General features: G+C 38.0%; 1 protein-coding gene across 31 annotated transcripts in view; it reads left to right on the plus strand.

Moving 5' to 3' along the window:
* SYNRG (synergin gamma) overlaps nucleotides 1-12070 on the plus strand; it is an 87875-nt gene that overhangs the window by 24730 nt on the left and 51075 nt on the right. For 12 of the 31 annotated variants that reach the window (XM_045490575.1, XM_045490566.1, XM_045490567.1 and 9 more), the window contains exons 5-9: nucleotides 496-601; nucleotides 1139-1250; nucleotides 9563-9772; nucleotides 10772-11005; nucleotides 11916-11993. In XM_045490575.1, coding sequence (XP_045346531.1) covers nucleotides 496-601; nucleotides 1139-1250; nucleotides 9563-9772; nucleotides 10772-11005; nucleotides 11916-11993 — 740 coding nt within the window. Of the gene's footprint in view, nucleotides 1-495; nucleotides 602-1138; nucleotides 1251-9562; nucleotides 9863-10768; nucleotides 11006-11915; nucleotides 11994-12070 lie in introns of all 31 variants that reach the window. The other 19 variants (XM_045490563.1, XM_045490570.1, XM_045490571.1 and 16 more) reach the window with 5 other exon arrangements.

Raw genomic sequence — 12070 nt, forward strand, 5'->3', positions numbered from 1 at the left:
GGACAGACGTTAGAGAGCCTCTCATTCAACTCTCTAATTTTACATCTAGAGAAAGGGCAGTTCGGAGAAATGAAGCGACTTTGTCAGGCCAGATTACACAATTACTAGCAAATGTAGACTTCCTGATGCCCAAAGCATTGTTCTTTCTCCTGTGAGACACTGCCTTCCCAAGTTGGAGTTTTCTTTTTTGTCTACTTGCCTGTTTTTTGAGATTACTTTTGAATGCAAAAGATTTGTCTCTTCCCCTTCCAAATTAGACAAGGAATAAATTCATGTCTATAATTTAAGCATATATTTTTTTGGACACCTTTCATATATTTTGAAATTAATATATTGGGGAAATAGTATTGTCATAAGGAAATTAGATCTAATTAGCAATGAAGTTGTTAGTTCTAGAAATGTAAGGCAATACTGCTGAAACTGTTAGAAGTATGAATAGAACACAATTGATAATGCCCCTGCAGTTAGTTCTTTACTATGTTGCTTTTCCTTCAGAAAACGATTTGAACAGCAACAGAAGCTCTTAGAAGAAGAAAGAAAAAGACGCCAGTTTGAAGAGCAGAAGCAAAAGCTCAGGCTTTTGAGTAGTGTGAAACCCAAGGTAATCTTTTCCACTGCCACAGTGCACACACGCCTTGCATGTGCCTCATGCTCATTCAGTGGATTCTGTCACTGGGGCACAAGCCCAAGCTTATGCAGTGGTTGGTTGATTTTGCTTTATCTGATTCCACAAGTGAAGAATTCTCCTTTTCCTATAAGACGCTGTATGGTTGAGGAGGGTGGGCTATCAACCATCATCTGCTCAACTCCTTTTTACTACCACTGGTGTTTGTGATCTTTTCTTGGGAAGGTTAATCATGGATCTTGACATTAATTAATTCAGGATACTTAATATCAGTTGTATCCTGAAGTATTTATAAATGGACCTTTTAATATTTTTTTGTATTTTATAGTGTTGTTTTATGCCTTTGGTATACTTATAACACGTACCAGTGTTTTTCTGATTCAGAGAATTCCCTATCAGAAGTATGCGGTAAAAATTTTGAAAATAGACCAATCTCTGTACTTTTAATTTGGGAGGATCTAGGATGAAGTGAGACATAAGTGAAGATATATCCATACATTTATTGTCTTCTAGACAGGAGAGAAGAGTAGAGATGATGCTTTGGAAGCCATAAAAGGAAACTTAGATGGGTTTTCCAGAGATGCTAAAATGCATCCTACTCCAGCATCGCACCCTAAGAAACCAGGTAATTTTAATTTAAAATTTTCTTTTGGAGGGGCGCCTGGGTGGCTCAATCTGTTGAGCGTCCGACTTCGGCTCAGGTCATGATCTCGCAGTCCGTGGGTTTGAGCTCCATATTGGGCTCTGTGCTGACAGCTCAGAGCCGGGAGCCTGCTTCGGATTCTGTCTCCCTCTCTCTGCCCCTCTCCGGCTCGTGCTCCGTTTCTCTCTGTCTTTCAAAAATGAATAAACATTAAAAAAAAAAAAGTTATTTTATTTTATTTTGGAGGCGCTTGGGTGGCCCAGTCAGTTAACCATCTGGCTCTTGGTTTCAGCTCAGGTCATGATCTCAAGGTTCGTGAGTTTGAGTCCCACATCAGGCTTTGCGCTGGCAGTGCAGAGCCTGCTTGGGATTCGCTCTCCACCCCTCCCACTCATGCACACATGTGTTCTCTTTCTCTCTCAAAATAAATAAAACTTAAAAAAACTTTTTTCTTTCATTGGAAGGTGATTTTCTGTGTGTTTAATTGACCAGTATGTGTGGGTATTATGTCAGTGCTCATCTAATCCTTCAAGCTAAGTGAAGATTTGGATGTTTAAAATTTACAGGGGGTTAAGAATAACATATCATTAATAGGTGAAGAGTTGTCAAATCATTCAGCCAACCAAGTACTTCCTTCTGCTGGCATATATTGCATTAATAAATTTTATCCTAAACCCTTATATTGTAGTACCTTTTATAGATGGGATCAGGAGGAAATAATCTAATATTGGCACAGTAACCAGTTCTTGACTTTCTGGGACAGCTTTAACTCTGTCCTATTAATTTCACTTGTTAGATTATATACTCGGATGCAAAGTAAAATATACAGCAAGATTGAAAAGAGAATGGATATTAGGAATCAGATTGAGTTCAGAGAGGAAAAACATAAGTAAAAATGAAAATTTTAAGCTGAATAAGCTAGTCAAGAAGTAATTTAAAAATAGATTTTGGAATGCTGAAACTGAACCCTGCGTAGAACTTAGAAGAAGGAGAAGACAGGAGTGGTCATTGTTAGGGCATGTTCTGACCATAGAGAATGACGTTTTTGGACAACGAGGTGTAGTTTAACAATCTCATTGTTAAATAATAAATTGGTGTTTTGATATTTAAATAGACTCATGAGTTCAGTCAACATACATGCAGTTAGTTGCTTCTTATCCAAAAAAATAGTTTTCTGAAGCAAACCCAAGAAGTTTCCAGAGTTTCTCCAGTTAGAGACTTAACCTAGGCCTAAAGTATATAAAAAGAGTTTCCAGCCTTTTACCCACCAAAGTCATCTTTTAATCTCCCCCCGTATCATAAAATATTGACTATACAAATTATCACATAATTTTGTACTTATCACATATATAACTGTGAGAGTTTATAAGCCAAAATATGTACCACGTAGGATTAACATAATTCCAGTCAAATGCAAGGAAACATTTATTTAGCCTTTGCAGCCTTATTGCTTATTAAGTAGGATCCATTTAAAAAATACTCATAGTAGGGCCACCTGGGTGGCTCAGTTGGTTGAGCGTCCGACTTCAGCTCAGGTCATGATCTCACAGTTTGTGAGTTCGAGCCCTGTGTCGGGCTCTGTGCTGACAGCTGAGATCCTGGAGCCTACTTCAGATTCTGTGTCTCCCTCTCTCTCTGACCCTCCCCTGCTTGTACTCTGTCTCTCTCTCCCTCAAAATAAATAAACATAATTTTTTTTTTTTTTAATACTCATAGTAGCTCTTAGTTTTCCATTACTGCTGTTTTCTACCAGTGCTGCTCTGAGAACCCAAATTGAGAGCTTAAATCCACACTCTCCTAACCGTTATTGGGAAGGGTTGGAATTCATTGGATCATAGCTTTTTTTTTTTTTTAACAAAATTAATTAATTTTGGATACTCATTTTGCATTACCTGGAAGCATTAAAGGTTCTATTTCATGGATCTGAAAGAGAAGCATGTAGTATTCCCATTTTTCAGATAAGAACCTTTTTTTTTTTTAATTTACATCCAAGTTAGCATATAGTGCAATGATGATTTAAGGAGTAGATTCCTTAGTGCCCCTTACCCATTTATCCCATCCTCCCTTCCACAGCCTTTCCAGTAACCCTCTGTTTGTACTCCATATTTAAGAGTCTCGTATGTTTTGTCCCCCTCCCTGTTTTTATATTTTTGCTTTCCTTCCCTTATATTCATCTGTTTTGTATCTTAAAGTCCTCATTTGAGTGAAGCCATATGGTATTTGTCTTTCTCTGACTAATTTCGCTTAGCATAATACCCTCTAATTCCATCCACATGGTTGCAAATGGCAAGATTTCATTCTTTTTGATTGCCGAGTAAAACTCCATTGTATATATATACCACATTATCTTTATCCATTCATCCATCGATGGACTTTTAGGTTCTTTCTATACTTTGGCTATTGTTGATAGTGCTGCTATAAACATTGGGCTGCATGTGCCCCTTTGAAACAGCACACCTGTATCCCTTGGACAAATACCTACTAGTGCAATTGCTAGGTCGTAGGGTAGTTCTATTTTTAATTTTTTGAGGAACCTCCATACTGTTTTCCAGAGTGGCTGCACCAGTTTGCATTCCCATCAACAGTGCAAAAGAGATCCTCTTTCTCTGTATCCTCACCAACATCTGTTGTTGCCTGAGTTGTTAATGTTAGCCATTCTGACCGGTGTGAGGTGGTATCTCATTGTGGTTTTGATCTGTATTTCCCTGATGATGAGTGACATTGAGCATTTTTTCATGGGTCAGTTGGCCATCTGGATGTCTTCTTTGGAGAAGTGTTTATTCATGTCTTTTGCCCATTTCTTCACTGGATTGGTTTTTGGGTGTTGAGTTTGATCAGTTCTCCATAGATTTTGGATACTAACCCTTTATCTGATATGTCGTTTGCAAATATCTTCTCCCATTCCGTTGATTGCATTTTAGTTTTGCTGATTGTTTCCTTTGCTGTGCAGCAGCTTTTTGTTTTGATGAGGTCCCAAAATTCATTTTTGCTTTTGTGTCCCTTGCCTCTGGAGATGTGTTGAGTAAGAAGTTGCTGTGGCCAAGGTCAAAGAGGTTTTTGCCTGCTTTCTCCTCAAGGACTTTGGTAGCTTCCTGTCTTACATTTGGGTCTTTCATCCATTTTGAGTTTATTTTTGTGGATGGTGTAAGAAAGTGGTCCAGCTTCATTTTTCTGCATGTTGCTGTCCAGTTTTCCCAGCACCACTTGCTGAAGAGACTGTCTTTATTCCATTGGATATTCTTTCCTGCTTTGTGAAAGATTAGTTGGCCATACATTTGCGGGTCCATTTCTGGGTTCTCTATTCTGTTCCACTGATCTGAGTGTCTGTTTTTGTGCCAGTACCATACTGTCTTAATGATTACAGCTTTGTAATACAGCTTGAAGTCTGGCAGATGAGAACCTTTTTAAAAAAAGACTACTTCTGTGACATTAGACTTTCATGAATGTTAAAACAACTTAAAGTAGTTAAAAATGTGAAAAAGCTTTACATATAGAAAACCCTAAAGACTACCAAAAGAATGTTAGAACAGGTAAACAAATTCAATGAAGTTATAGGGTACAAAGTCAACATGCAAAAATCTGTTGCGCTTGTATATACTAAGAGCAAACTATCAGAGAAATTAAGAGAACAGTTTCATTTACCCTTGAATCAAATAGAATTAAATAGTAATAAAAATAGTAATAAATTTAACCAACGAGGTGAAAGACCTGTATGCTAAAAACTTTAAGACATTGATGAAAGAAATTAAGGAAGACACATACAAAAAAAGGAAAGATGTTTTTGTGCTCATGAATTGGAAGAATTAATTTTGTTAAAAATGTCTCCCAAAGCATTCAACAGATTCAGCGCAATTCCTATCAAATTCCAGTGGCATTTTTCACAAAAATAGAACCAGCCTAAAATGTGTATAGAACCACGAAAGACCTTGAATAGCCAAAACAGTCTTAAGAAAGAAAGCTCAAAGCGTGATGTACCCTGATTTCAAACTATATCACAGAGCTGTGGTAATCAAAACAGTATGATGTTGGCATAAAAATGGAAACATAGATCAGTGGAACAGAATAGAGAGCCCAGAATTAAATCCAACTGTACATGGTCAATTCATTTATGACAAAGGAAGCAAGAACACACAATGGGGAAAGTACAGTCTGTTCAATAAACAGTGTTGAGAAAACTGAACAGCCCATGCAAAAGAATGAAACTAGAGCACTGTTTCACACCATACACAGAAATTAACTCAACATATATTAAAGACTTGAATGTAAGACCTGAAACCATAGAACTCTTCAATGAAAACATAGGCAATAAGGTCTTTGATGTTGGTTTTGGCCATATTTTTTTGGACCTGATTCCAAAATCAAAGGCAACAAAAGCAAAAATAAACAAGTGACTTGGGGCACCTGGCTGTCTCAGTCAATGGAGCATATGACTCTTGATCTCGGGATTGTGAGTTTGAGCCCCACATTGGGTGTAGAGATTACTTTAAAAAATCTTTTTTTTTTTATTTTTTTTAATGTTTATTTATTTTTGAAACAGAGAGAGATGGAGCATGAATGGGGGAGGGTCAGAGAGAGAGGGAGACACAGAATCTGAAGCAGGCTCCAGGCTCTGAGCTGTCAGCACAGAGCCCGACGTGGGGCTCGAACTCACGGACCGTGAGATCATGACATGAACCGAAGTCAGACGCTTAACCGACTGAGCCACCCACGCGCCCCAGCTTTAAAAAATCTTTTTAAAAAATGGGACTGTATCAAATTAAAAAGCTTCTGCACAGAAAGGAAACCATCAACAAAATAAAAAGGCAACCAGCTGAGTGGGAGAAAATAATTTGCAAATCATAGATCCATAAGGGCTGATATCCAAAATATAAAAGAACTACAACTCAATAACAAAAAAAAATCTAATGGAAAAAAATGGACAGAGGATCTGAATAAACATTTTGCCAAAGAAGACATACAGATGTTCAACAGGCACATGAAAAGATGTTCAACATCACTAATCATTAGGGAAATGCAAATCACATTGCAAACCACAATGAGATACCACTTTATACCTGTTAGAATGGCTGGTATCAAAAAGACAAGAAACAATAAGTGTTGGCAAGGATGTGGAGAAAAGGGAACCCTCACGCATTGTTGGTGGGAATATAAGTTGGTGCAGCCACTGTGGAAAACAGCATGGAGGTTCCTCAAAAACTTAAAAATAGAACTACCATATGATCCAGCAATTCCACAAGTGGATATTTATCCAAAGAAAATGAAAACACTGACAAAAAAATATACTCACCCCTATGCTCATTGCATCATTATTTAGCCAAGGTATGGGGCCAAGGTGTGGGGGCAACCTATGTGTACCTTGATGAATGAATGGGTAAAGAAGATGTGGTATATGTATACAACGGAATACTACTCAGCCATAAAAAAGAATGGAATCTTGCCATTTGCAACAATGTAGATAGATCTTGAGGGTATTAGACTTAGTAAAATAAGTCAGACAGAGAAAGAAATCCCATATGATTTCACTTGTATGTGGAATCTGAAGAGGAAAAAAAAAAAAAAATATATATATATATATATAATAGAATGGTAGTTGCCAGGGTGGAGTGGGGAGGTGGGTGAAATGGGTGAAGATAGTCAAGAGGTTCAAACTTCCAATTATAAAATAAGTCATGGGTAAATAAGATGTGGTATGTATATACAATGGAGTATTACTTGGCAATCAAAAAGAATGAAATTTTGCCATTTGCAACTACGTGGATGGAACTGGAGGGTATTATGCTAAGTGAAATTAGAGAAAGACAAATATCATATGACTTCACTCATATGAGAACTTTAAGAGACAAAACATATGAACATAAGGGAAGGGAGGGGCGCCTGGGTGGCGCAGTCGGTTGAGCGTCCGACTTCAGCCAGGTCACGATCTCGCGGTCCGTGAGTTCGAGCCCCGCGTCAGGCTCTGGGCTGATGGCTCAGAGCCTGGAACCTGTTTCCGATTCTGTGTCTCCCTCTCTCTCTGCCCCTCCCCCGTTCATGCTCTGTCTCTCTCTGTCCCAAAAATAAATAAACGTTGAAAAAAAATTTAAAAAAAAACATAAGGGAAGGGAAACAAAAATAATATAAAAACAAGGAGGGGGATAAAACATAAAAGACTCATAAATATGGAGAACAAACAGGGTTACAGGAGGGGGTGTGGGAGGGGGAATGGGCTAAATGGGTAAGGGGCACTAAGGAATCTACTACTGAAATCATTGTTGTACTATATGCTAACTAATTAGGATGTAAATTTAAAAAATAATAAAAAATTAAAAATTAAAAAAAAGAAAAAATAAATCATGGGGTTGTAAGGTACAGCGTGGGAACTGTAGTCAATAATATTGTAATGCATATTTGAAAGTTGGCTTAAAGTTCTCATGAGGGGAAAATTTTTTTGTAACTTTGGTGAAATGGTAATGAGACTCTGGTGATCATCTCACAGTGTGTACTAATATTGAATCACTGTGTTGTGCACCTGAAACTATAATGTTATGTGTTAGCTGTACCTCAACAGTAATAAAAAGGGCAGATTGAGGGGCGCCTGGGTGGCGCAGTCGGTTAAGCGTCCGACTTCAGCCAGGTCACGATCTCGCGGTCCGTGAGTTCGAGCCCCGCGTCAGGCTCTGGGCTGATGGCTCAGAGCCTGGAGCCTGTTTCCGATTCTGTGTCTCCCTCTCTCTCTGCCCCTCCCCCGTTCATGCTCTGTCTCTCTCTGTCCCAAAAATAAATAAACGTTGAAAAAAAAAAAAAATTAAAAAAAAAAAAAAAGGGCAGATTGAGAGGTACTTAGTCCAGTTTGAATCTGGATGTGGATGATGGAAGGACAGAGATGGAGATAGGGATGATGTTGCCTTTATCTGCCTATGTGTAACTCTAGTTTTTATGTATTAGTTTTTAAATGTTTATTTATTTATCTTAAGAAAGAGGTAGAGAATCCCAAACAGGCTCCGCACTGTCACTGCAGAGCCTGACGGAGATGGGGAGGGGTGGGGGAGGGGGGATCTCATGGCTGGATCTCATGAACCGCGAGATCGTGACCTGAGCCGAAATCAAGAGTTGGACGCCTAACTGACTGAGCCACCCCAGGCACCCCTCTATGTGACTCTAGTTTTTTAAAGTTGCTTTATTTAAATTTTGTGGATTTTGAAAAAAGAATATAAAGAAGCAAAAATGATATTGTTAAATGATGCCCCTGTAGAGAAGGTTTATTACATAAGTAAATCTCACATTTAACAGTAAAAAGCCCCAGTGATGTTGATAGACATTAGAGCCAAAGATCTTTTAAACATAGTCCTCAGTCAGGGTTTACTTTCTTTTTAAATTTTTTTTTTTTTTTCAACGTTTATTTATTTCTGGGACAGAGAGAGACAGAGCATGAACGGGGGAGGGGCAGAGAGAGAGGGAGACACAGAATCGGAAACAGGCTCCAGGCTCTGAGCCATCAGCCCAGAGCCCGACATGGGGCTCGAACTCACGGACCACGAGGTCGTGACCTGGCTGAAGTCGGACGCTTAACCGACTGCGCCACCCAGGCGCCCCAGGGTTTACTTTCTTAAAAGGACTGTTGAGTTGTTTGATTTAGCTCTTTATGGCATCCTGATTTTGATGCTTTTTATAATATCACCTTGGTAATGTGTGTAATATTCTTTTGTAATTTTCATTCCTCATGTGGTAACTTCACTGATGTGAACTACATATGCAAAGTGTATGGATTAGTCATGATACATCAAAAATGACAAGTATGTATCATGCATTGTTTCTGACTGGCATAATTAATCATCAGAGTATATATTTGTCCAAAACATACTCAGCAACATATAGGTAGATTTTCTAATATATGGAACATATTGGTTGAGAGGATATTATGCAACAGATCACTTGGGTGTCAAAAGTAATCACCACTTAAAAAAAAAAAGTAATCACTACTTTCATGTAAATTATTAGTGGTCTCAGAGGAAAAAAGTGGTATTAACCTAATAAAGAAGGAAAGAAGTTTTGAGTTTTACATTTTTCTGTTTTTGAACAAAATGCAAAATAGCTATAAAACTGCTTTTTGAAAAGAAATGAATTATGTGTAAATAGCCATCAAAGTGTTTTTCATTCACTTAATAATTCCATTTGGCTGTCATTACATGTTATTTCTTGTTCACTTCTGTTATTCATGTTTCAGTATATTCTTTTGGGATTGTACTGCATCTTAATTTCTTTTTCCTTGTTGATTTTCATTTCCGTGTGTTTCATTGCCATTTTCCGTTTTGCAGATTATCCCACACCATCTCATTCTACTAAAACTGTCTCCCCATCACCTGCCTTTCTTGATGAAGAAGAATTCAGTGACTTTATGCAGGGGCCCGTTGAAGTTCCCACATGTGGTCCTTCTTCCACTTCCCAGCCTTTTCAGTCTTTCCATCCCACCACCCCATTTGGCCAGTTGCATACACAGAAGGCTGGAGCACAGCCTCTCCCTCCAGGTCAGATTCCAGTGTCTTTTGCCTTACATGGTGTCCCTGGGCAAATTCCTTCTTTCTCTACTGCTGCAGCCTCATACAATGTACAGAAAGGTAACTCCTAGAATGTTAATGAAAGTATTCTTAAAATAATCTAGGATAATTTACTTCTCTTATATAAGTAGAGTAATACACTGATGTTGGTAAGGAAATGTGTACCGGAATATATGAGTACTATTGAAATTCACCAAAATAAGAATATCGATTTTTTAATTCTGGGAGCTTCACATTCTGGAAAAATGATTTAAAACTTTGGCTCCTAAATTAGGAGCTATTTAAATCACTTTCGAACTTTAAAAGCAAACTGATTTCTACATGAGATTTCTCTTGTTTGGGAAAATCACCAATATTTTGTTCAGAGTAACGAGCCAAGAAGAGTTGCTTTAGAAAATGCTCTCTGGTTCGGTGGTAGAGCACTTGGGGGTCAGATGCCTGGTTCTCCATTTATTGTCAGTGTGTCCTTGGACAAATTTTGAAACTGAACCTCAGGTGTATCACTTGTGAACTAAAGGGGATGGGAGGCACTAATACACTGCTTCTTGAGACATTGTGCTGAGAAAGATCGTAGCAGATATGGACTTAGTCCAAACTTCCTCAGTTGGCAGATGTAGAAACAGACCCAGAGGTGATGTTACTGGCCAGGGGCCTCCCCAGCCGTGAGGGGAAGTGTCTCTCTCTGGTATAAGTCACCAGATTTCTAAGGTAGTACTCCTTCCACTATACCGTTCGACCTGCTGGCTTACAGAATTCCTGAGAACCAAAGTAGGTAATGATGTTTTAAGTTCTCTAAACTCTCTAAAGCCTTTCAGGTCCTATACAAGTGTGTAGTGATTGGATTATTTCAAAAATCTACATTATGTGTGGCAGGGTCTACCCTTTAGAACCTGGGGGTGGAAATGGATGATTGAAAAAAATCAGAAATTTGCAATTATATACAAATAACCCTTCATGCTGTTTGTTTAGGCCCTTCCTTGGAGGAGAAGCTCCTAGTATCTTGTGATATAAGTTCATCTGGGCAGGAACAAATTAAATTAAATACCTCTGACGTTGGTCACAAAGCCCTAGGCCCAGGTTCCAGTAAGAACCATCCCAGTTTAACGGCCAAAAACGGGGGTGCTGTAGATGGACGTGTAAGTGGTACCACCATTGCAGAGGCAGAAAAGACTTCAGACCAAAACCTATCCATTGAAGAGAGTGGTGAGCTCATGAAATATTCAGCCAAAGTTTATTTAACCAAATATCGCTCAAATGCTAACACCTTAAGCATTAATCTTAAAATGAATGCTGCTTGATTTTTGCTAATCAGTATTGTGCTTAAAATATTTTTAATGCATTCCTTTCTCCAATTAACCCCTACGATTTTGCTCTGAATTCTTTCCACAGTTATTCCTTTTAAAAATGTTTGATAACCAGTTTTTTTAATCAGAATTATTCCTGATTTAAAATTTCTTTTCCTTTTATTTTATAAAAGCTTTTTCCTTTCTTACACTTTCTATTCTTCCATAAGGGTTGAAAGTTAAAATTTAACTGGAAAAGTCACCAATGAGAATATGATTTTGCTTCTGTGAAATAAATCATACACACTGCTGCCTAAAAGGTCCAAATTTTTATAAACTTAGCTTGCAGAGATGAATTAGAATTTGGGCAGCCTAGGAGGCAAACTTTTGGAGGATATTTTACTGAACAGAATAAAAAATCCTATACATCCAAGGCAGCAGTGTCATATTCAGGTGGAAAAAAGTCAGGCTGTACAAAGAAATATTATTAAAAGCTGCAGGTAGAGCTTGAGCAATTACATTTTTTTACATAGGTAATTTTTAAACCACCAGCTGTCATGTTTTCTTCTTTAATTTGTAATACACATGAAATGGTGCAAGCCTTGTATGATTCAGAATATTGATTTGGTACATCTTAGGGGTTTTTTTTGTTTACTCTTTAGGACATAGTTAACATACAAGAGAAATTTAGAAACCAAATATTTTCATTGTATTGGTGACTTTTTTTTAGTATCTCCAGCCAGCGCTCTTATAAAAAACAGTGACTCTGCGATTTCCCCATCTTCTGCATGGACTGTTACGTACATTAAATAATGTTTCTTATCTTCTAGGTGTGGGAGTATTTCCCTCACAGGATCCTGTTCAGCCCAGAATGCCACCTTGGATTTACAATGAGAGTTTGGTTCCAGGTAAAAAAGCTACTTTGTCTAGGATTCCCATCTGGATATTTTGCTTCAGATGTTGAAAATGTAGTTGTGAATATTTA

The sequence above is a fragment of the Leopardus geoffroyi genome, chromosome E1, assembly GCF_018350155.1.
Source record: "Leopardus geoffroyi isolate Oge1 chromosome E1, O.geoffroyi_Oge1_pat1.0, whole genome shotgun sequence".
NCBI classification, from domain to species: domain Eukaryota; kingdom Metazoa; phylum Chordata; class Mammalia; order Carnivora; family Felidae; genus Leopardus; species Leopardus geoffroyi.